The sequence below is a fragment of the Podarcis filfolensis genome (assembly GCF_964270895.1).
Source record: "Podarcis filfolensis genome assembly, chromosome: 13".
In the NCBI taxonomy this organism is placed as follows: Eukaryota; Metazoa; Chordata; class Lepidosauria; order Squamata; family Lacertidae; genus Podarcis; species Podarcis filfolensis.
In genome coordinates this window covers 32,554,810-32,580,777 of record NC_139615.1, presented here as the reverse complement: position 1 = coordinate 32,580,777, position 25,968 = coordinate 32,554,810, and the positions used below count along the sequence as shown (strand labels likewise).

Below are 25,968 nucleotides of genomic sequence, written 5' to 3'. Positions count from 1 at the left end.
AGTATCTCGTACATCAGGGATGCTAAGTGTTGGGAGAGAGCTCAGTTGGTAGAGCATGGGACTCTTAATCTCAGGGTTGTGCGTTTAAGCAAAAGATTCCTGCATTGCAGGGGGTTGGACTAGATGACCCTTGTGGTCCCTTCCAACTCTACAATTATATAATTCTATGATTCTGGAAACTTACGGCCCTGCAGATATTGCTGAACTACAACCCCCATCAGCCCCAGCAAGCTTGGGGTGATGGGAGTTGTAGTTCAGCACTATCTGGAGGGCCACAGGTTCCCCACCGCTGTCCTACATAGACTCTCATACATACAGTCATTATGATATACAACAATCAGAAGCTGGAATGGGAAAAAGGGATGTCAAAGAAAATCACTTTCTTCCTGAAATATTTTATCGCTGTTTAAAGCAAAGACTACTGTTTTGTAATAACTTATTACCCCTCCTTTATCTGTCAGCTGATATAATGAGACACTGAATCTGTCAGCAAAACTTTCAGCAGCAGTTTTTTCAGCAGTGCTTTTAAAAAAAAGTCTCCACCTTGAAAGAAAACAGGGTGATCTTTTCGGCAGCTCAGCACCATGCAACTTCAGCCACGTGTTGCTCTGTTTGATTTTCTCCTCTACCAAATCTTGTTGGGCTTAATAACAATAAATCAGCCAAATTGCAGAATTGCCGGGTAGAGTGAATGTGATGGAGAATGGGTGTGTGTGCATGGAGAAATTACAACATGTCTAACCTTCGCCTTTTAGAGTTTTGCTTGTAAGGTTCCCACATCTGGACTTCATTGAGCCCAATGTGATGACAATCTCCAATAAATGTTAATGGGGAATCCCACACAGCCCATACATTGTAACATTAATTCAGTATGTCTGTTCATCTGACAAGCGCTATAATGTACAGAGCTCCAGAGGCATCCTCACCTGGAGGCCAAGTGAAGAACCACCTCAGACCAGGGCCGGATTTAGATGAAGAGAGGCCCTAGGATACTCCACTTGTGAGGCCCCTCCCCACCCCCACCCTCACAACTAGAAGAAAATGGAAGAGTGTTATAAACAAAATAGAGTGAAGCCGAGGAGGATGGGTATTTAAAATTCTACAATTCACAATTTTTCCTCTAAAGATATTATTGTTAAATACCATGGTGATTTAAAAAAAATGCATAAAATTAACAATGAAAAACTTTTGCAATAACTGAACCATGTAAACCTTTTGTGTTCCGGGTTGTCCTCTTATATACCTACTGGGATTGACAAGGCATCTGACCCTTACCTCTCCTGTAGTTGCCTCTGATTAGTTATCATTTAACTCTTGGGGGGAATAATTAGCATCACACTTCATGTGCATGGAAATTGCCAAACCAATTAACCAACTAGAAGGATTACTGTTAATAGCATCAGTTTTCCTATAACTTGATACTGATGGATAGTTTTGATGAACTGCAAAAGCATATTTAGTTGGCTTTCTGTTTCTACCCTGGAACTTTTCTTTATTAGTGCCACTTTGTGCAAATGAAGGAAAACAACTTTTCTGCTTGTATATGTTGATAATATAATTTTGGTTACTGAGGACAAACAAGATTGTACAAAAACAAGATTGGGTGCAGGCCTGGCCAGGACATAGGTATCCTGACTGTGACAAAGGTGACCTGTGTGCTTGCTTGCTTGCTTAACAACTGTTGGGAACTTCAAGGTCCCCGTTCTCCCTTCTTATGGTCTTTGTACTGGAGACTCCAATAGAGAGCATTACATGTCAAGAAGGAGGGCAAGTGGGCACTCTATAAAATGACAGGGCAGGAGTTACACAGAGCAGGGCCTTTTCACTGGTGGTGCCCATTGTATGGCTCACTCTTCCCAGACCTGCTCTCTTTTGGCCTGTATTTTGGAGCTTTATAATTTAGGAAGACTTTGGAAGAACTGGTTGACAAGTCTTATCAGTTGCTGACGTATGAGCGGATTTTATTTGCTGCTATTCTGTGCTTCTGGTGCACCAGGGTTTACACCAGCGTAGTAGAGTTGTCCACGATGCCAGAAGGGATACAATTTACGAGCTTTCTCCATTATCTGCACAGCAGGGGTGTTCAGTCAACAGTGCAAAGGCTGAGCTGAAGCGTTCCCTGCTGGTTACCTGCTTTCAGCAATAGGGGTCGCTGTTTGGTAGTACCCAATTGGTTAGCTGTCAGATTCTAGAGCTCCCTATTGGTGGTTCTTAGGTTATTCACAAAATGCAGAGTCCATTCATAAAACACAGTGTTCATTCATAAAGCAGTAACATAAATCTCCATTGCTACATATTGGGTGTATATTTCAGCAGTTGAGCGTGCAAGTTTATGGCCATGCTGTAATGTAGTGCTTATGCAACTGTGAATAAAAGGTGGCTGGGCTCATTGTCTCGGGGTTTGGGGGGAAGAGGTGACAAAACTGATTTCCAATAAATGCCCCCCTTTATTTCCATAACAAGTCCTTGAGTCTGTACTCTGAATGGTGACACCAGAGACCTAGAAGATGCAGGGCTTGTCAGTCCAACCCCTGCACAGTCTCATCAGGGCTGACCTTAAAGCAATTGGAGCAACTGGGCCAAATTGGGCCCCGTGGGCCGCTCCTAAGGAGGCCCCTGCACCAGGGCAATCTAGCTGGATTTTATTTATATCTATAAGATTTTGCAGACTTTGGCTGTGAACTGGGGCCCTACCAAAAAAAAAATCAAAAAAAAAATCTAGTTGCGTCCCACTGCTTCAAATTGGGCCCCACTGGCTAGCCCTGAGTCTAATAATTACTGGGCCTGAGTTGCCCTGCCCTCACATGAAGTCTTGGGTTTGCAATTTTGGGAGAGGGGAGACTGCCTGCTGGGGAGCGGGAGGGCTGATGAGGCCCCCTAGATTTAGAGGCCCTAGGCTTCAGCCTACTTAGCCTATACATAAATCTGGCACTGCCTCAGGCAGTAGGTTTTGGGCATCATTAAAGAGGTGGCAGAATGGAACATAGGTGGATCTGATCCACTGGCTACAGTCCTTTAGGAAATGGTCTTGCAGAAGCCCAACTGAAAGTACACAATAATGTTTCGAGGAGTTATGTAGGAGGACTTCTCAATGGATTGCGCCCTGTTTTATTGAGTGGGAGAGACTATTTGGATTTCCTCCGTTAGTGTCATATGCCAAGATCAGAGTGCTGGGAAAATCCAATCCCCCAGTGGTTGAAGCTCAAAATATCAGAAGCAGAGGGGGAAACAGGCAGGCAAGTAACTGACAGGTAGCAGGTAAGGACACACTCTGAAGGCACAGCAAGACAACATGGCAGTCTTTGTCAACAATGGGCTGCTCATAGTGAGGGAGTGCTGGAAACTTTAGAAATATTTTTTGTCTATCTAGCCTAGTATTCACAGGCAGTTGCTCTGCTAGGTGTTTCAGGCACAAAATATTTCCAATCACATGCTACAGTCACAGCAAGCACTGCAACAACCCAACAGTTTGAGGTTGTCTTCATGCCCCAAAGGCGCACTCCTTCATTGTCTCCCGAGACAGATGACTATCAACAACATGATCATAGATAGTAATCTGCTCTAGAAGCCTCTTTGGCTGAAGAGTTGTTTTAGACGTGCTATAAATAAATAAATAAATGTAGAAAGTTTTCAAATATTGTATCCACTGTGTACCATCGTTAAGTAGCGTTTTGGCTATTTTTGCACTGTGGCCTGTGATGTTTAAAGCAGGCTCTTTAATTCCTCTCCTGGTGGAAAGACAACAGTGGTTAGCATAAAAGGTGTTTGACATATCTTTTCTTTACCTTTGCTGGATCTTTCTTCTTCTTCTATTAAATATTTTGAATTTTTGAAGCTTGCAAACTTCCACCTGGAAATTGACTGCTCACGCAACAATGCAGCAGCCCCTGAGGCTGCCTAACAAATGCAGGACAGTCATAAAAACTCCCTGCTCCTGGGTTTCACTCCCAGCACCTGAGGCAGGGGAGTTCAACGGGAGTTTCTTTTCCTGCCCAGTTAAAATGACAAATTGGTACATGAGTGTTTAATGAAAGATGCTGGAAACGTCCATGAAGATCAGAAAAATCACCTCGCAGAGCTGACAGGCAGGCCATCTGCATTCCCGCGTCCCTATTAATTCCCTAACGATAAACGACAGGAGAGCCTAGAGGGTTAACAGCTTAATTCAATCTTCCTCAAACTCCTTTTCCAGGGCCCTGTCTGTATCTCGAATTAGAAAGGCATTTATAAAGCATTATTTGCACACTAGAAAGTGTTGTTGTTGTTTTAGAAAATGGCTCCTTGCTTCAAGGATCAATCATATTGCTCCCCCACCTTCACCACAGCCCTAATGCCAGATCTTCTTTACCATTCCCAATACAGAGTGGCCAAAATTTGCAGAAACAGATGATCTGCCTTTTTGTGACATCCCCTGCCCAGATGGGTGACCCCACAGATCTTGTGTGTCACACAACTGTGCCCATTGGCTAAATGATTAGATTTGGTTGGCAATGTACAGCAGAATTCTATGCTGCTTTGCTTAGAAATTAGAGCAATTGAAATCAATGTTGGGATTTACTTCCAAGTAAATAAGTATATGGTAGTTTGTTCAGGGTTCCTGGGAATTGTAACAGTGTGCAGAATTCTTTGAGGAAAAATGTACGTTTTGAAAGTGTTATGTGTTGCAGAGGGTAGGTTCTATGCCTGAGCCCCTCTTCTAATTCTTGGATCCAGCAGATTCAATTCCTGGAATAGCCAGGATAGCTTCCTGGTGAGGTAATGGCCTTCTAAGGATGGGTTATTAAGGTAACAAAGGAAGTGGTTCTGTGCCAGATAACAAATGGGTGGAGCGCCCTCCCTCAAGTCATTGGGCGTTAGAAAGACAAAGGACAAAGTTGGGAGTTGGGCTGTGTGAGCTAGAAGCTAGAAGCAAGGCTGCAGGCTGGGCAGCTGAGAGATAGAACCATGCCTGATTTCTGCTGGATTCCAAGGCTGTGGCTATGGGAGAAGCAAGAACCCCTTGGGGTGTTAGTGTGGTGAGCACTATTTTTTTGTATTTTTTAAAAAAATGATATTTTATTCAAATTTCAAAAGAAGTTTACAAAAATAATAAGATAATAAAGAAAGAAAACAAACAATAGAAAATACAGAGTAGGAAAAAAAAGAAAATAGAAAAAACAGTAAAAAAAAATAATTCGATCTTTCAATGTCTTACTTTTCATTCACTTGTTTCCCTGACCTCCTCACACCTCCCTTTTTTGTATTCCATTTCGAATGGTTAATTCAGCAAAATCCTTTCCCTCTTTGTTTTTATCTTAGTTCTTTATCTTGACATATTATAACCTTATAATTCCATCTATTAACAAATCATTTTTACATACTCCTTCTTAACATTGTTACTAAAACCGCTTCATTTCATTCCAACATCATTTTAACATTCATTAATTTTGCGGTGTTTCTGTAAATAGTCCTTAAATTTCTTCCAATCTTCTTCCACCGACTCTTCTCCCTGGTCTCGGATTCTGCCAGTCATTTCCGCCAATTCCATATAGTCCAGAGCCCCTCCATTGTAGGCTCAGGCTGCATATATGTGTAAATAAACCATATATCATAAAGACATCACAGTCTCCGCTGTCTCTCATTCCAAGGACACCAAACACTGGGTAGGTGCCTGGAACTGCTGGAATCTTGCACTGCTCAGAGACTGGGGTGGCTGGGGAACACTGCTTGAGAGATATATTGCATACACAGCCAATGTTAGCAGACACAGAATACAACGGATCATGTTCAATCTCTGGATGATCCACATTTTTATGCATTAACTCCAGCACTGCCAAATGCACAGATAACATTTGACTTTTGGTTTGCTTGCTTTTACCTGTAGTAGCTAGGGAATAAATAACTTGCTCCATGGCAACCTTGATTTATATAAGTGTCCTGGAACTGTCTTTTAGCTATCACCTGTGGGTCTCCTGCCATTGGCACGGTTCTTGTGGTATCAGTCTAACTGATAAAGGCATAAGAATGATGACCAAAAACACTATTGGGGAGCAGGGCAGCTTTGTGGAGAAGGAAGGCTTTACACAGGAATTAATGGGAGGAAATACGTGCTGTTGGTAGGAATGGGAGATAGGAAGAGCAGGTAACTTGGATAAAAAGTGGAAGAGCCCTCAGGAGCTATAATGGAAGGGTGGAGAACATTTTCACCTCCGCCGGAAGGCCTCGCGGCATGTGGCTACTGCCATCACCTCCTGTCACTGCTGTGAGTCCCCGCAGGCCTCTGCCGCAAGGACTCGCAGGCCACCGCCGCTTCTGCTGCCAAATCCTGTCGCCACTGCAAGGCCTCTCAGGCCAGTGCCTTTACTGCTGCCACTTTGCGCCACTGCTGTGAGGCCTTGCAGGCCACTGCCATTGCTGCCACCACTTTCTGTTGCCACCATGAGGCCTCACAGGCCACCACTACTGTTGCCACCTCCCATCACTGCCATGAGTCCTTGCAGGCCGCCACCACTACTACTGCTGCCTCCCATCACTTCTGTGAGTCCTCGCAGGCTGCTGCTGCTGCTGCTGCTGTCACTCTCTATCACCGCCGCAAGGCCTTGTAGGCCGCCACTGTTTGTGTCGCTGTCCCAAGGCCCTGCTGGCTGCTGCTGCTACTGCTGCCCCCTCCTGTCGCCTCCACAAGGACTCGCAGACCACCACTGATTGATCCGCCACCGCAAGGCCTTGCAGGTTGTCGCCGCTACTGCCGACATGTACCGCGGCCATGGCAAGCTATTTCTGCCACTGCTGCCTCTGCCTCCTAACAGACCTGCTGGCGGTCTAGCAGTCCCAGATTATTTGTATTCACTACGACTCATCGCCATATTATGGATTGTCTTGAATGCCACCATTTGGTAGCCAAGCCCGAAACCAAAAGTTCTGTTGGGATGCATTTTGGCTTGCCTGTTGATGAAATTGAGTGTGTGATGACATTGTCCTGTTTACCTCTGTTTAGTTCCATCCTTATTTGAGACATTGTGGTAGACTGCAATTTTTAGCTGGTGATAACATTGCATTGTTTAGTTGGTGATATTGTGAGGTTTAGCTGCTGATAACATTGCAGTGTTTAGCTGATGAGTTATCAAGATGTTGAAAACCAGATATTGCCTAGCCCAGGCTTCCTCAACTTCAGCCCTCCAGATGTTTTTGGCCTACAACTCCCATGATCCCTAGCTAGTAGGACCAATTGTCAGGGATGGTGGGAATTGTATTCTCAAAACATCTGGAGGGCTGAGGTTGAGGAAGCCTGGCCTAGCCCTTACACACATTGTGATTCACGATATATCGCCAGCTCAAATATTTTGAAACAATTATCACGATGGGAACTTCAAAATGGTTTTGGATGATAGATAGATAGATCGCCCAGCCCTAGTACGCATGGGTTGACCAGTTGTAAAACTGGTATGCTTGTATCAGGTCAGACCATTGATCTATCTAGTCCAGTTTTGTTCACTCTGACTGGCAGTGCATCTCCAGAATTTTCCCCATCACCTGCTATCTGTGTTTCTCAAGGTAATCTGTATAGGGCTTATGGGAGATGCTGCTGATTTTTTATGCCAAGATCACACTATATATATTTATTGCATTTATACCTCAATTTTCCTCCAGGGTTCTCATATATTTGTATCCTCACAACAATCTTGTGAGGTAGACAAAGGCTTACCTTGTGAGGTAGACAAGGCCTTGACTAGCTAAAAGTCACATGGCTTTGTGTGTATTTGGTCCTGGGCTCCTCAGTCCTAGACTACATAGACACCATACACTTAAAGCACATGGCTTCCCCCAAATAATTCTGGGAACTGTAGTTTACCCCTCATAGAGCTACAATTGGCAATTTCCTTACCAAGCTACAGCTCCCTGGATTCTTTGGGGGAAGTAGCATGTTTTAAATACATGGTATGTACGCAGCCCTGATCTGAAACTCCAGACACTACTCCACGCCGCAGGTTTGTAGATAATCTCAAAGACTACTTTTGTTTCTCTTCCAACTCTTTGATTCTGTGATTGCTCGCTTTACCTATCTTTATCCCACTCTCTTAATCATTAGCTAAGAAGGCCTGAAAGTATAAAAAAGAGCAGTATGTGGTTTCCTTCAGCGGCTCAGCCAAGTTGGCAGAGTCTCTTTACCTTTAAATATCAGCCACCCATGGTGAAACAACTCTGACTCCATGTTGGCAGTGCAAGGGGTTTCCATAGAGACAGAAGTGCAGGTCGCAACCTCTGTAAATGTAATCAGAGTACTGGAGCTGCTTGTGTGTGTGTAGACAGGTTTAATTCTCTTGGTAGTGGGAGTTCAGTAATGCGGCATGTATGTATAAGCAGCTCTTGGTGACTGACAACCTGTTATCTTCAAGATGGCTCAGCTCAGAGCAGAACTGCCAGTCCATCTTTTAGAGCTGTCTTCTCTGCTGCCTTTTCATACACTAATTCCACCACGGACCCCCATTGGGCCCGCTTGTCAGCATGCAAGAGCTTGAAAATATAATAACCATTCCAGCTATACTCCATCTGTCTGGGTTTACAGCTGCCTCCTCACAATGCCAATTTTATAAAATCAGATCTGGAGGACCTGGCTGCTCCCCCTCCCTTCAATCCTTTATGGGATTGACCTGCTCAGTTTACAAGGGAAAGTGTTTCCCTCGTAAACTAAAGCAAGCTACTGCCCGGCACTTGCACCTTGCCTGATCCACCCTCTCCTCCTTCCCTGGTATGTTATCTGTACTTCTCTCATCCCTTCTCTCCTTCCATTGTTTCCTGCCACTCTTACAATACTGTAAGTTCCTTGGGGCAGAGACCTATTATTTTTGTATATGCTTGTTCATAAAGCTTTTTGTATATGCATGGCGTGGCAATAATAAAACCTGCCAAGTCTTCCACTTTCAGCGAACTACACTAGAGACAAAATAAATTTGGGGTGGAGTGGATCTCAGCAACTACATTCTTCCAATATGAATTTGCTCATGTGAAACTGAATATATATTATCCAACCTAATTCGGCCACCAACGCCTCCAGATGTTATGGGATTCCAGTTCTCACCATCCCTGACCATTGGTCATTCTAGCTGGGGCTGATGGGAGTTGAGGTCCAACAACATCTGTGGAAGGCCACAGGTTCTCCACCTGTGAAATAGTGATCAGAGGAACCAAGAGCCCATATGTTCAAGTGGCCTCCAAAAAAGTCTCTGATTTTAACCTTGATTATGTGCAGAGGTCTACTGGTTTAAACACCAACTTCCTTCTGATTTGCTTTGAAATATATGCAATCTATCAATCTCCTCCTTCCTGCTTTTCTGGTCACTTTTTTTTCACTGGGCTCCCGAGTTGGCTTAAGAGAAGCACTTCAGTTCTAAGAGAGCATTTGGGCAAAGGGGGCTCATTTCTTTTGGTAGCTAATTAAAATAAACTTTGTAGAATCTGACCATCCAGTGGGACAATAGCACACTCTTGGGATGGTGAATAACAGGCTTCAGCCAAAAAAATATAAAATAAAAAACCTCTAAGACCTAGAGCAGGGGTGGTGGACCTGTGACCTGTTGCTGGATTACAGCTCTCATCATCCCCAGCCTGCAAAGCCAGTCGTCAGGGATTGTGGGAACTGTAGTCCAACAAACATTTGGAGATCCATAGGTTCCTTATCCCTACCTAAGAGTAGGGTGATGTTCTTTCCTTCACCTGTCTGACAGTTCTGAATGGGGCCATGTATAGAAGAAGCAATAACCACAAAAGTGTGTTTGTATGGCTTCTTTCTTGTAAAATGGTCTTCTTTTATTTCCTAATGGGGCAGAGTAACTGATAATTATGTCATTACAGGGTGCATTTTCCCTTCTTTATCTCTGTATTGCAAATACCAAGATTAGTATATTTATATTTCTAGAACGTAATGCATTTCAAAAAAATTCCAAATGCGCTGACGTGAAGGTAATCTCTTAACATACAACCTAGCCAAAATCAAAGTACAGTACTTTTAGCGGCCTGATCCTGCCCATTTACTCACAAGTCATTCCCATTGAGTTCAATAGAACATTCTCCTGTGCGGTGCATTTGTGTACGCACTGAACTGAGAGTAGGCCTCTATTAAACTCAACTGAGATTACGTCAGAGAAGACATGTAGGATTGCAGTCAAGCTTTAGGCTTTTACACACACACTTGGCTGGAAGAAAAACCCACTGACCGCAGTGGGACTTATCCTTGGGTAGATAGGTAATCTTGCACTGTTGAAATGACTATTACAATCACAATAGAATAAATACTGGAAATTGGAGTTCAAACCCGTAGGCCTTAAAAGTGGTTAATTTAGCCCTTTTACCTGAAGGCAGGGTTGGAGAACCACAGGTCTAGTGGGGGTGGTCTTGTGGGCCATGCCTTCTGCTCTGGCCGCATCTCTCATTGGCCTTGCTCTGCACTCTCCGCAAATGATTTTGCTTGACTGGAGAGATTCCTTGTACTCTTGCCAATGGCCCCTGCTTCCCTGACGGTGGTTTGTGTGTGTGTGTGTAAAAATGTCTGGCTTTTGTGATGCTGAAATGCATAGCCTGCTGCACAAAGGTAAAAGTCACACCATTGATCTCCCCACTTTTGCCTCAGGCTACACCCGCTGCTGTCTCTGGAAAGTTCCACATGAGGGACTGTGGCCTCCATGCCGAAAATTATCTTATTAAGGTATCTGCAGCATTCATGTACAACATGATTCGGTGTTCCCTGATTTATAATGGAGTCTGCTATTTGAAGAAAAAAAAAGACAGCAATAAAAGGATACATGGGGGCGGAGGGAGAGATGGAAATTGCTTAGAAGCAGGGCCAGGGGTTCGGTAGGGGTGCAGGGCTGAAAGGCCTCAAGCTTGAAGGAGCCTCAGATTTAGACACTTGTTAATTCTTTGGCATTTGATAAGCTTTGCCTCTTGTCTTTTTTATGTTCATCGGATCAAATGGTGACACACTCTCTCAACTCGAGAGCTGCAAATTTAAGCAACTAAGGCACGTGATTTGGTAAAATACTGCTATCTGCTGTGATGCAGCATGAAGGCAAGATCCACCCCCCCTCAGTAGCCAGTGCATTTGCATAGAAAAAGGCTAGAAAAGCATTTGTTAAATCAAAATAAAAAACCAAATGCTGTTTCACTCTTCTTTTTGGTGCCTCATATTGTTTTTGAGTGTCATCACTTTTCTGTGGCTGCCTTTATGATGCCTAGGGCCCCCCAAACCCAGAAGTCTCCTGGGCCTCCCCAGGCCTCGGAGCGGGCCTGCTGAGAAAGATAATTCCCCATTGCTCTCCCCACTGCTAAGGCTCTTCTTCTTTGCATGGCTGCACCTCCTTTCGCACCTCTGTTCAGGGTGTACAGAAAACGGGGAGCAGCAGAACGGCTCCCCGAGACCGGATGAGGCTCAGGGGTCCTTTGTGCAAAGGAATTGGTGGGGAAAGATTGGGTGGGAGGCAAAATACCAGGTGGATGGCCGTGGGGAGATTTTTTCCACCTTTGATCTCACACTGTCCTGTTCATCTGAGTGGAATACAAAGTGAGGGTGCCAGAGAGCCGGCACTTTACCTCCGCCGTTCAGTCGACGGGGGAGAAGCACTGAGCGAGACCGACAGACTGTCACTGGCAAAATGAACTGTCACCTCCCATTTTTCAGAGGCGCAGAGGGATGAATTGCGGCTTTGAACCGTGTGGCCCGTTGTTGATTGAGTTCCGCTGTCTTCGAACCCCAGCGAACAAGGCAAGTTCATTTTCACGCTGACGTTCCTGCTGCTTATCAATTTGGGAGCCAGGGAAATTAACTGCTTCAGAGCTAATTTCCTTCAGAGCTGTGTCTCTTTGGGAAGTTCCACATACGCCCAGGCAACTTTGGGCTTCTTTGTCCTTTCCTTAATTCAAGACACATTAACACCGAACATTTCAAGCCCTATGATCCTACTTGAAATAGTCATCATAGTTTTTCCTGAAGAATGCTGGGAGTTGTAGTTTATTGGGGGTATTGAGAGTTGTTAGGAGAATACTGTTCTCTTCACAGAGCTACAACGGTCAGAGTAGTTTAAAAATCAACCCCTTTGCACAGGGCACTCTGGAAATTGTAGCTCAATGAGGGGAATAGGGATCTCTTAACAACTCTCAGCACCCTTAATAAACCACAATTCCAAGAATACTTTGGGGGAAGCTGTGACTGTTTAAAATGGCATCATGGTGCTCAAAATGTATGGCGTGACTGTAGCCCCAGACTGGCTGGGAAAGAATCCCAGCATCAGACTAGGCATTGGTGTGGTGGCAAATTCTGAAGTGTAGGCCCTCATCATCACAATTCCCATAGCTATGCCCTCATAGCCACACATATTCTAACATTATACAGCAAAAATGATTTTTTAAATACCAATTTTGACATTTAGGTTTCAGTACCAGGCTAGCTTTCCCCCCTCACCCCTCTGGCACTTTGCCTGACATCCAGCCCAATGAAGAGTTTGGGTGGAACCACAAGCTTGCTCAGTTTTCTGACATTTAGGTTGGTCGTAATAAAGGGACTTCGGAATCTTTCCAGATTACAGAGGAAGTTTAACCCATAGTCATGTATACTAATGCAACCTACTTCTTCCTATTTTTAATTTTTGTAGAGCAGGGTGCAGGTAGCCTGTGGACCTCTGTGCAGCTTAGGCTACGGTGTTAAGTGATTTATAAATGGTTGAAATGAATAATAAAACATACTCAGAGACATGGGAGTTGCAGTCCAGGTTCCCCATCCCTGCTGCTGTCAGAGGGACCATCTCTTCCTGACCATTGGCCATGCTAGTTGCCATAGATGAGAGATGTGCTGCGGCACCCATTCAAAAGCTTCAGCAACTCCTGCCACTGAAAAGCATCCATGGGCCCAGTGGGGAGAGTGATGAATGGCAGCACAACTGAGTTAGGCTGGTTAATGGCCCTTCCAAGTCCCTGGGGCCCTTGGCCAGAGCCTGACTTGGCTGACTGCTGGGGCCAGACCTAAGGATGTGTGAATCCACTGTTCTGTGAATAGCTACATGATGATTTCCCAGACATTACAGTGATTTCAAAGGTGGAGGTGACGTCCTTTGGGGTTTGTTTAAAAGAAGCTCAATAATTTTGGGGTCTTCCTAAAATATGGCAACCCTAGAGCTGGAGAACTCATTGAACTCCATCTCCCATTAAGATCCGGAATCTTGGAGCTGGTAGTTCTATTAGACCAAAGGAAGTGACTAGGAATCTCGTGTCAGATCACTCTTAGAATCTCCTACAAACTATAGTTCCAAGAATTTAGAGGAACACATGATTGCAGTGCTAGCATAAACATAATGTAAATTTGAGGTACAGTCAGGCATTTGCAACAAAATCCTAAATCTCATTGATTTCATTGGAGCTTATTTCCCGGTGCGTGGATACAGGATTGCAGCCAATTGGCACTACAACGTCTTGGTCTGGTCCTGTTGGTGGTGTACAGTGGTACCTTGGGTTAAGTACTTAATTCGTTCCGGAGGTCTGTTCTTAACCTGAACTGTTCTTAACCTGAAGCACCACTTTAGCTAATGGGGCCTCCTGCTGCCGCCATGCCGCCGAAGCACAATTTCTGTTCTCATCCTGAAGCAAAGTTCTTAACCTGAAGCACTATTTCTGGGTTAGTGGAGTCTGTAACCTGAAGCGCATGTAATCTGAAGCGTATGTAACCCGAGGTACCACTGTATTTAAATTCTAAGCAGCACCCATTACAAATCTTTGTGTCAACAGGAGGCAGGCTTGAGGAGATGGATATACACACCACAGACTTGGTTAGCTGGGCTGTTGAATGCCATGTCAGCTACTCACAGAGATCACTTGACAGCCAACTGCCTGCCTTCCACTTTTCCCCCAGGATAGTCTGTTTCTGATAACAGCAAGGAGAGAATGCAATCAAGGGAAATTCAACTGGTATAGGAAGGACCCATAGTGTTTCTGTCATTGACTTACTTGTTCAATTTGGAACGGGAGGAGATGTTGTCCGCATACATAATTAACAGCTTATAACAATGAAGAATTGTGGAATTCAGTTTCAAAAGATGCAGTTATGGCCACTAGTCAGGAACTTTTATTCATGATAGTAAAATATAGTCTCTAGGCTGGTGCTAATAAATCTGTGGTCTTCCAGAAGTTGCTGGACTACCTTGGCCATGCTGGCTAGAGCTGATGAGTCCAACATCTGGAGGACACAAGGTAAGGATGGAAGAATTTGTCAGTTTCGGTTTTCTCAGTTTCTCATTTGTCTAATCTTAAATTCAGTTCTCCACATTTCTGCAGCAATTTGCCAATCAATCAATTAAAATTCTCATGAAAATTCTTTAGCAATTTAGTGCAATGTTCTCCTTATAAACACATTTTCATTCCTGTATAAGGAGAACAATAGCCGGTGCCACTACCTCACCTTTTCGCACCCTACCTATACTACCAACTTGGATAGGTTGTATTATATAACTTTAACTCAGGTCTGGCTGAAGATTTTGCTGGCAGAGACAAATGATAAGATGCCTCCCATCCTTGTTCTGTGTACAGAAGCTGACTGGCCTGGTTATTGTATCTTACTTCAATATTGGGAATGGGGTAGGGTACTCCAGTGTATGGCTGGGGGCTCAGGAGAAACCATTGTGTGGTGGGGCTGTTTTTTCTCCTGTTTTTTGTCCCATTCTGCCTAATGGTGGAGCCAGTCCTACTTCAATGGTTATGTCTTTTCTAGAAAAAGTTGGGAATGAAAGCCCGGTGACATACTGAAAATTCTTTTTAAAATCATTGCAGTGCTCCCATCCATCCATAAACTATAATTCCCAGAGTTCCTTGGGAGGAAGCAATGGCTATTGAATCAAAATAAATCTGTAGTGTGGATGTGCCTTTTTTCTTTCTCATTCAAAAAACAGAAAGCAGCTTATAAAAAGAAATAAAACCAATTACATAAACTCAGCAACTTCCATTAAAGCATATCAACAGTGATTAAGAACAAAAGCTGGAATCAGTTGCATAGCTCATTGATTTTATGGGACGTACTGCCAAATAAGCATGACTCAGATTGCAGCCTTGGCTTTGACTGAATAATCCTTTGCTTTTTGTATTTATCAGATCTTCATATCACTGTTATAAATTTACCAAGTGCATTCCTTACGTTTATTTTATCTCATTCATATGGATGTGGTTTTCCATTTCTTATTACTCAATTATATATAGGCTTATATAAATTGTAGTGCTTTAACTTTGCTGTCTGTGCGACGCTCTTGGGATGCCAACAGAAACTTAGTTAAGAGATAAATTAGAGGTAATCTCAGAACTCTGGCATTCTATAAATTATCCGCTGGGATGTTGATCCATAACCCAAAGAAAAGCTGGTGTTTTTCAAACTGATTTCATCCTCTCACACATACACAGTGGTTTCTATTATTGCACACCTGGAGTGCCCTGTGTTTATATATACACACATATCACAGTGTTTGCATTGAGGCTGCAGCAAGAACAGGCTGAATTCTGTTGTTCTGTACTTGCAAACAAATCCACCTCCTTATTTTGTTTTAGGTGATCCCTGTTGCTATCTCTATGGACTTTTATGTCGGTTTCTGCAATAATGACTAACGCACAGGTGTTACCCATTGATTTTGTTCACTGGGGTGTGGGTGGGTGTTCATTCAGTATTCAGTTGGATATGGGTCCTTTTGTTAAGACTCGGTATACTAAAAAGGAATGAAATGATCAACAAGCCTTCTAAATCCCTGCTCTTCTATCTCAATGAGTTTCTCTTGTATACTCGCTTCCACACATTCATCCTTATCACCCCAACCATAGTCTGTTGGAAGCCAGTACAGTGGTACCTCGGGTTACATACGCTTCAGGTTACATATGCTTCAGGTTACAGACTCCGCTAACCCAGAAATAGTGCTTCAGGTTAAGAACTTTGCTTCAGGATGAGAACAGAAATCGTGCTCCAGCGGCGTGGCGGCAGCAGGAGGCCCCATTAGCTAAAGTGGTGCTTCAGGTTAAGAACAGTTTCAGGTTAAGAACAGACCCCTGGAACGAATTAAGTGCTTAACCCGAGGTACCACTGTATAAAGAGCACACACGAGACTCATTGCACCAAGATGTCTGTAGAACAGGTTTGTATCAGACAACTCAGGTGGTATGTCACAGACACAAGAGAGAAAGGCATCCTGTAAAACTTATCCACTGAGTATTGCAAAGAAAGTGTTTATCCATAAGATCTTATTTATAATTGAGGCACCAGCTAATGATGCAGACGGGGAAGAGATGGCAGAAACCTAAGGACTTAAGGGCATTTTTGAGAAGGTAGGGAAGGCACCATGAGCCAGCCTCATCAAGGGCCTAAGGTTCTCTTAATTTAGTACTGAATGGCAAAAGTATTGAGAGTTGTTGTTGTTGTTGTTTTGATTTATTACCTGCCCTTCACCCTAAGGTCCAAGGGCAGGTCACAGCAATTTAAAATACAGCTTTAAAAACAGTTTAAAACAAATTACAATCCCAGGAATAGGGTGGGTCCTACAAACAGTGTCATACGCCAAGGTAAAGAAAGAGGTGTATCTTCAGCATGTGACAAAAAACTGAGTAGTGAAGGTGCCAGACTCACCTCTGTGGGAAGGGAGTTCCACAACTTGGAAGGATTTTAAGTTCCTGGAAAGATCTTTGGATCTTCATGGATACTAAAAGTAATCAGCTGGAAAGCCCTGGGAAGAGATTTCATATTTTGACTGTGTTGGAGATTTTGACTGTGTTGGAGATATTTCAGGGAAAAGCACAAGTTTAAATGGCATTTTTTGATTTATTGAGGACTAAGAGCACAATCCTATATACAGTACAGTAGGTTCCCCAGTGTTCCATGGGGCTTACTGCCAGGAAAATGCACATAGGATTGCAGCCTGAATTGTTAAAAGCAGTGTATTATAGGAGGATTTTGTTGTAGTTACTTTTTATATCTCATAACTCTGGCAGTATAATCTAACACATCAAATGCCCTTCTTTTAAAGTAAAGGGTTATATATGGCCATTGACTTGTTTATAGCAATAATGATTTCTATCCATTGTTTAGAACCACAAAGTAAAGACAGGCCTGCTTAAACCTTCAAATTTGGTGTCTCAAATATTTCCATCACAGGACTAACATGGGGCCACTTGCTATAAAATACAACTGAGACAGAAACCTGGAGCCAATTAAGGTATTTTTTTTTAAAAAGAAGTTGCCATGTAGCATTAGGTTACAGGCTGAGGTGGTTGTGAGGGAAATAAACTGGTTTAAATGCTTCCAGTGCTTTTAATTAAATCAAGCAATATGCCATAAAAGTGTCTTGGAATGGAAGGACTCCATAAAGGAAACAGAACAGAAGAGTGGTGCATTTTTACAGATTGTTAAAATGAATAGTGTGCTGAATGATTTGTTGACATAGGGCACTTAATTTATTTAAACACAAAGTAGGCACAGTAATGTTTTTTTATTGTGCTGAAGTTGGACAGTGAACATGTAAGTGCTGCATGAAGTTGGAAAGCAGTTTTATATTAAACTTTAACAAAACAATCCTATACAGGTCTACTTAGAAGTAAGTCCCACTGATTTCAGTGAGTCTTACTCCCAGATAAGTGTGGCTACATACACACTATGCATTTAAAACACATTCTTCCCCTCAGAGAATTCTGGGCACTGTAGTTAAGGGTTGCTGTAAATTAAAATTCTATGAGCGGTAAAACTACAGTGCCCAGAATTCCTTGAGGGAAAGAATGTGCTTCGTGAGAATAATATAGACCATGTTTTTTTTTTAAAGAGAACTGAAGAAAATTTGAGAAAAGCTTGGTTTCCCAAGGTGTATACCAGGGGTGGCATTCTGGATGTTCTTGGACTCCCAACTCCCACTAGCCTCAGAATCTCCAGGGATGATGGGAGCTGGATCCTAGTAACATCTGGAAGGGCATAGGTTCCCCCTCCCTTGTGTACACATGTGCACACTTGTTTTGTTTTTTTCTCATCTCTGGTCAAGCAGCATTTGCAGGTTAAGAGTCAAACCCCACATTACAGCCAAGTATAATATTAGCCCAAAAGTCCCTTCCCTGGAGAGGATGTTTATTAGCAGCAACGTAGGGAGGAGGAAGGGGTATTTAGCTGACAGCCTGTTACCATAACTAGTGTTCCAAACCGATCTTGCAAAAATCAGGCAGAGGGAAGCAACTAGGGAGAAGGGGGCTTCAGTGGGAAACTACCTGGCAAGGGAAGGATGAAGCCTACCATTCCTTTCTTCCTCTACTACACTGAAGAGTGTTCCTTCCCAGAAGGCATTGCCTTGCTGAAGGGGCCATAGGGTTCTCATTACAGACAGCTGCAGTGCAATGTGTAGTTTGGCTCTGAAACAAAACCAAACCCTGCACAATCTGCTTTAGCAGAGGCAAAAGTGAGATGGATATCCTCTCTGTAAAAATTCCCCCCATCTATCTCCAACCTTAAATTTTGTTTTTAAAGTGTCCTTCAGGTTTTAAGTTTTGAAAATGTTTGGGAAATTTCATTTCAGTTTTTTTGTGTGCAACCCAGAGCTCATTGCATATTAATATGGGCTTTGGTGGCAGTTGGCCAACAGTACACTATTTAGACATTTTTGTTCTGTCTAGGACTGGTGTCAATGGTCAGCAGTGTCCAGCACCTGCCAAGGTCCACACACCAACAATGGGGTCACCTTCGAGCACCAGGGTTTTCTGGCTCTGTTCTTCTTTCTTGCCATTGCTGCCTATGCACCAGCTTTCTCCACATACGTGAGCAGTGACAAGAGCAAAGAGAAGGAACTGGAGCCTCCACCTGCCTTGCTTTATCATCTATCAAAATCATCATCATCATTATCATCAGTAGTGGTGTGAGTGAGGCATAGAGGGAGAAGGTAACTGAATGGGCAGTGTTGACAGTGATAGGAGGGGAATCCACTGCGAGCATTTTCTCCAGGTTGCCCCCATGCCAAATCTGGATCTGGCCACAAAACAGAAGCTTCACCTAACCATTTTGCCAAGGGAAAAGTGTTGATATACCAGAATTAGGACTAGCAGCCCACAGTGGCCAAACTGGTCTTGAAAATCATCACAGAGACTGTGATCCTCCAAGCCTCTCTATCTGGCCCTTGAGACTCTCTCCAGCAACGCCCTCTATTCTCAGGCCAGCCACCCCATGTCCGACCCTCTGAGTGTTTTTTCCTGGCTGGAATGTATCCTCAGAAGGAAATGCAACTCTTAAGCTGAAAAAAGGGTTCACCACGCTTGTTCTAGGTCAAGCTACAGACCTTTGTCTGAGCCAGGGCCAGCATCAAGACATGGTATTTTGGGGCAGCTACTAAAGTCCACACCCATCTGGGACGTCACTGCTGGCTCCCAGGGCCTCATTACCCCATTCATTCTCTTCTTTCCTGTTTCTCTCTGTTCACCTGTCCTCTCCAAGTCGAGACAAGAGTGAGGGGATGGAACATCACCCTCCAGTTGTCTTGCACTCTCCCTGTGGGCAGTTGTATAGATTGGATCCAGAGGGGAAGAGGACAAATGAAAGGGCAGCAGTGGCAGTCTCATAGAGGGAAGAGCCCACTGAGGGCATCTTGCTGAATATCTGCAACATGCATCTCGGCCCTCAGTTCACGCCAGTGTTACCTCCAGCCATGTGCTGCTTTCATTTCTTGGCTACTGCTCCTAATTCTTCTTAGATTGACAACCGGGTTGTTAATACTGACTGCTCAGTAACTCCTGTCCTTTGTCAGGATTTGTGCTGGCTGCCTGCCTGGCTCTGGGCTGTAACTTCTTTCCGCTGCCACACTTGGCGCTTTTCTCTAATAACATGGCTTGTTAGAAGTGAACTATCTTCATACACCAGCTTGGGTCTGATCCTGCAGAGTAGGACAGATAACTTTTTAATGCCAAGGGTCACATTCCTTTGGGAGCAAGCTATCAGTGGACACATACTGGTGGTGGGTGAGGTTGGAGTCAGAGCCAATAATGGGTGAGACCAGGGCCAAAGGGAGGTGGGGCACCTCCCTTTCTGACTGTCACTCCTCTTCCTCTTCTTCTTCCTGTCTCTCCTGCTTCCTTTCCCCCTTTCCTTGCTACTTGTGTAAAAATGGCCAGGAGCTGCATATAGACCTCAGTGCATAGGTTAGGGACAACATAAGAAGCTGCCTCATTCCACATCATACCATTGGTCCATCAAGCATCTGTGGTTATATTCGGCTGGTGGCCCCTGTTGCCTTACCCATGCTTCTGTTTGTTCCCCACTTGAGCACAACCTAGTTGTTTCTGAAGACCCAAACAATATGAGCAGACCTGTTTCTACCAATTGCTTCCTACCTACAGAAGGCACATTTAAATTTCAAAAACCCAGTTACTAGTAGTTGATGCTTTCTTGAGATCTCCACACAGTGTGTATGTCACAGTGCAGTATCTACATCATGCTTTTCATTTAAAAAAAGTTTGGGGTTTTTTTAATAGAGAGGACTAGCACAAGACCCCTTTATCACTCTTACTCAAGACATCAGCATTACTTTTCTGCATTTTTGCATTTTAAAAATCTTGCTGACCCCTCCAACTACAGCACTCCATTCTGCCCATTGGAAACATAACTTAAGTCTGGAAACTTTTGCTTTTGCAGTTCTAGAGAATTCTGTTTTAAAGGTGAATGCACATGGGTACTGAGATGCCTATGTTCATACCCAGAACAAGAAAAGGATTGTGGAGAGCCAGGGAGTGGTGACTAAGGGACAAGGAAAGAAACACAGCATGATAAATTACATCAAGCTCATATGGATGGCAAGTGATGGAATAGCGATGAATGTCATGACTGAAAATAATCTGGAGTGTGTTGGACACTCGTGTGGCAATCACACACACACTAAAATCAGATCTGAATTCGCAAGATAATGTGCCTGTCTGGAAGCACCCCTAAAATCCAGATATGGGTTCATATGGTTGAAAGTTGTCCCTTTTGTAACCAGATTCCAGACTATTTAGGATATTTAGGATAGTCTTCTCCAACCTGCTGGTATCCTCCAGATGCTTTGCACTACAGCTACCATAAACTGTAGCCAACATGGCCAGTGGTCAGAGATACTGGGAGTGGAAGTCCCAAACATCTGGAGGGCAGCAGGTTGGGAAGTCTGGTTTAGAGGTTTACACATCAATAGCAGCACCTAAAATGGAGCCTAGGAAGTTTCCAAACTGTCTCCAAGGGCAGCTCTTACACTAATACAGTTGGGTGAATTGGCCTATTGACCTGATCTTCTCCAGATCCTTTCCTTCCCTACTACCTGTGCTCACATCATCCAGTAAATGCTCTTGTGAGCCAGCCACTGGCTGGCTGTGTCCCTTAGTATCAGGTGTGAGAAAGGCATCCCTTCCTGCAGCCCTTTACGACACACAGCAGACCTCCTCATTAAGACTCAGTCTTGTCAATAAAAAAGTCATTAGAGAAGATGTTGGGAGAAAGGAGCCGTGATGCTGAAGACATCCAAGGGAACAGGGAGGTGCAGCTCCATCTCATATTCTGACTGCAAAGGCAAAGAATCAATAAATTCCTCAGCTTTAAACTGAGGGCCATCCGTCAGTGGGAGGGAATAAAAAGGCGGTGGGAGAACTTATCTTGTGTCTCATCTCTACCTACTGTCTGTGGCATTCTTCCTAACCTTCTTTTCCTTCAACACCTGATCAATGTCAGCTTCTTTTGTCCCTCAAAAGCCATAGCTGGTATCTCTGTTCCCATCTCCCCCGATTCCCTCTTACCCTTTCTGCTCCTCACATATTCATGTGCTGTTTGCCCCGCTTTGTTTGCTTATAGTCACAGCTTAAATCTGTGTTCTCTGGTCTTTCATGGTGTGTGGATCAGACTTGTCACCAGACCTTTAAAAACTATAATACCCTCACACTGAAATTCTGTCTGTTCGTCTCACCAATAACTCTCCAACGCCAAAACCCAACTTTTTTTAAAAAAAGATTCTCAGAACTGAAAATCTGTAATACCAATTAACAGATTCTGTGGGTTAATCTGCTTAGGGCAGATCCCTTCTGGTTCTCTTTGTTCCTCTGGTGCCGTTCATCCTTCATAAGACTAGAATAGAGATCTGAGGGCAGTGAACTCAAATGCATACATACCGTATTTTTTGCTATATAAGACTCACTTTTTCCCTCCTAAAAAGTAAGGGGAAATGTGTGTGCGTCTTATGGAGCGAATGCAGGCTGCACAGCTATCCCAGAAGCCAGAACAGCAAGAGGGATTGCTGCTTTCACTGTGCAGCGATCCCTCTTGCTGTTCTGGCTTCTGAGATTCAGAATATATTTTTTTCTTATTTTCCTTCTCCAAAAACTAGGTGTGTCTTGTGTTCTGGTGTGTCTTATAGAGCGAAAAATACGGTATATACATACACATATACAGGGTGAGTCCTTTAAAAGAGGCCCCGTGGATACAGAGTACACATGTTCCATGGGGCCTCTTTTAAAAGACTCACCCTGTATGTTCTAATATACGTATGATTATATACAAATACACACCTCTATATAGTGATTAGTACTGAAATGAATAGGACTTAACTCATCATTTCAATGGGATCTAAGTGCAACTAAATTGGGCTCATCCAGACTTCCTTTAGTGCTGTGTTTCTCGTCAGGACTTTAAAGCTCCAAGGAGCTCAAGGTGGTGTACATGGTTCTCCTCCTCCCTATTTAATCTCCACATCAATGTTGTGAGGTAGGTTAGGCAATGACTGGCCCAAGGTCACCCAGTGAGCTTCATGGGATTTGAACTCTGATCTCCCAGGTCATAGTTTGACACTCTAACCACCACACCACACTGGCTCTTCTATGTACACACTCTTTTAACAATTTAGTTGCCACTCTCTCCATGGTTCTTCCCATGTCAGTTTAAAAGATTTCTACCTGTGTGGTGAAGCTTCCTGGTATGTTTTCATGAAACAAAAGTGGCAGACTTCCAAAGGGGCTAGGCCTCCCTTGCATGGTTTTAAAATATGTAAGGAAGCCTAATGTGTAGGCAGAAGTCTTAACCTATATCTGAACCAATGTAGGAGCAATATAATAGCTAACATGCCTGTAAAGATACTTGTAAAGGGGCTCTGAGAGAGAAATTTAGTTGTCTATACTAAGGGTTCTGAAACTATGGTCTTCGGACCACCAGTGGTCCACAAGATTCATTCAGGTGGTCAGGAGTGTTCTCTGTCGATTTGTGGTTGAAGACGAGAGACGGCACATCCAGCGCATTAAACATTCATATTGATTTTTTATTATATGCTATTGTTGCTTGTGTTTCTCATATTGTGTTTTATTGTATTACAATTTGATTTCTATGAAATTCACATTGTAATACAATAAAATACAATGTATAATAAATAAAACAAGCAATAAAAAAACAGTTAAAAATAATGACAGGATCTCGCACTGTGCATTACAGATGCTACAACAGGCAGAAAAACCATTAAGCGGTCTGCCAAGACCCTCAGCAATTTTCATGTGTGGTCGGTGTGGGGAAAGGTTTGAGAACCACTGGTCTATAGTGCAATGTAAAAATGAATATTAACATAAATATCCGTAGAATGCCTGCCATTATAATTAGCAGGGTGGTTATAGAGAGAGGATTTGTATGCTGCAGGGAACCTCTGGAGCACAATGTGTATCTTTGCAGCCCCAATGAGGTCTCTGTCACCAATCATCAGAGGCAGTGGGCATGTTCTGTTCCCATTACAATATTGTCCCCAGGTGCAGACTTGTGCTTTCTCCCATAGAAATGAATGGCAGCCATTCACTTATATAGGAGAAAGTAAATCTGAATGCTTCTGGTCACCATTGGGACAGTTATTCCAGTGTCTGGAGTGGAAAACAGATTTTGCCTATCTCAGCTGTGTGGTCTAGAGTAAAATCTGTGTACAACTAAGTGAGAACCTTGGAGAATCAAGCCAGCCCCTACCAGCACAGCTGACAAACACCGGCTCCCTCGGCCTGAAAGCGAGATGAGCGCCGCAACCCCATAGGCGCCTTTGACTGGACATAACCATCCAGGGGTCCTTTACCTTTTACCTTTTACCTTGCTGTGTTTCATGGTCAGGTTACAGTGTTGATGAAATGTTGGAAATGGAAACTAGCTTTCAGGGCCACTGACAGATGGGTAGAAGAGGTCAGATTTTGCAGGGCCCAAGGTCAGTAGGGGCCCCAGACCCTTGCCTTTCATTAAAAAGAGAGTAAGTCAATCAGACATTTCTGAATACAATTGTTCACCATCCTTAAACAAGATGGCACAAGGCATTTTTGTGCTTGAGGCATAAAATCCAAGTAACACTCACCATGTTGGTTAAAATATAATTATAGACCAAACAATTTCCTGCCTTTTAATGGTACCACTCCAATCCACTGCTTGAGGTGGGCTGCCTCACCACCCTGCCCAGTGGCAGGACTTTCTCTGTCTTTGTGCTGGTATACAAAATAAACCTTTGCTGCTGAGGTGGGGAACCTAAGCTGAGGTTGTTGGACTCAAACTCCCATCAGCCCTGTCCCTTGACCATCCTGATGGGGAGCCTGATGGGAGTTGGAGTCTATCAACATAATGGAGGGCTTTAGGTTGTCTACCCCCGCCTTTGTTACTGCCTGCTAGCCTTTCTTTATCTCCTTTTAATTAACAAGAAATTCAGTTTAACTTCAGGGCTGCCTTTTGAAGCAGGTGTGGAGAGGATGCCATTGAGCCCAGGTGATGTAGTTTAACCTTGTCACACTTGTTAGCATTTTAGAAGAGGCAGGAAGCGAGTGGGCAGGCCCAGATTTTGATGTAAACCAGGAGAGCGAGTGAGAATAGATGGTGACCTAAATGCATTTGAGTATTCAGATGCTCTCCCAGGTTGCTGTGACAGGAAAAGCTGGACTGCTCACCTCCCCTGACAGGTGCTCAGTCCACAGCCACACAGAACACCCCTCACAGCAGCACGTCTTCCCTGCCAACCCTCTCTCCCTAGATCCTCTGATATTCCAGTGCCAAAGCACTGTCTGACTTTCGATTACAGGGTGTTTTTTTCCCCTTTTAACCTTGCCGCTCTTTCAACTCCCTTCAAGTCTTCCCCCCCACCCTCCTAAGCTCAGTTTCCATAGTTACTCCCAATCAGATCTCCTGACTTTGTTGGGGGAAAATTGGATTTCAAAATCAAGAGGAGGCTTCAAAGGAATGTGTCCATTTAATAGGCTATCGCTAAAGAGAGAGGCTGCCTGCTGAACTCAGAGGAGCCCAAGACGAATAAGGTGGAGCTCTTATCAGGCTGTGTTAGGGGAGGCAGCTTGGCATCTCAGGCGCAGGAAATGTTGATGAGATATGGCAGTGATGCAGTAGAATTTGCCAGTCACACAACCAGCAGCCTTTTCTTTTTGTCTCGCCTGCTCCAAATTGGTCTCTGACAGTGATTAATTTCTAAAATGACAAGTGCCAGGGCTCCAACCTACATGGAAGCAATGCATTTTAACCCAGAGGACTGCCCCAGGATGTGTGGGCTTCTGGCGGTGGCTACAAGGACAAGGGGAATGCACTTTGCACATGCACAGATGCTCTCACATCTTGGGCTGAGAGCCCTGGCACCGAGAAAGATTCTGATTGAAGCATATAACTAAATAAAATAGTTCCAAGCCTGATATGGCTACATGATATAGTAACTACAAACTCCAATGGGACAATTAAAATTAATTGTGGATTAAATGTGGATTAAAATGGGAAAAAGGTGTGGGTGGAAACAGGCCTGCCTACCTGTCTTTCCCCCCACTGCTATTTACTGCCAATATTACGATTCTACATGTGTGTGTTTGTGTGTTTAGATACTATAGATTGATGTGTCCGGGATTTGGGGGTTTGGCTTTTAACCACATGAATTCAGTGTTCTGTTATCAGTTACTGTTGCTTCTGTTACAGTCAGCACCACTGTGCTATTTTATAATATGTATCTC

At 43.8% G+C, this 25,968-nt stretch overlaps 1 protein-coding gene across 8 annotated transcripts in view; it reads left to right on the top strand.

The window, feature by feature from the left end:
• Positions 1 to 7,815: 7,815 nt before the first annotated feature.
• Positions 7,816 to 25,968, top strand: part of SKAP1 (src kinase associated phosphoprotein 1) — a 338,005-nt gene continuing 319,852 nt past the window's right edge. For 2 of the 8 annotated variants that reach the window (XM_083583344.1, XM_083583340.1), the window contains exons 1-3: positions 10,339 to 10,681; positions 11,654 to 11,737; positions 14,147 to 14,211. In XM_083583344.1, the coding sequence (XP_083439470.1) occupies positions 14,169 to 14,211 (43 nt within the window). In that variant the 5' untranslated portion in view covers positions 10,339 to 10,681; positions 11,654 to 11,737; positions 14,147 to 14,168. Of the gene's footprint in view, positions 7,968 to 10,338; positions 10,682 to 11,653; positions 11,738 to 14,146; positions 14,212 to 18,874; positions 18,900 to 25,968 lie in introns of those variants that run through there. The other 6 variants (XM_083583331.1, XM_083583341.1, XM_083583345.1 and 3 more) reach the window with 5 other exon arrangements.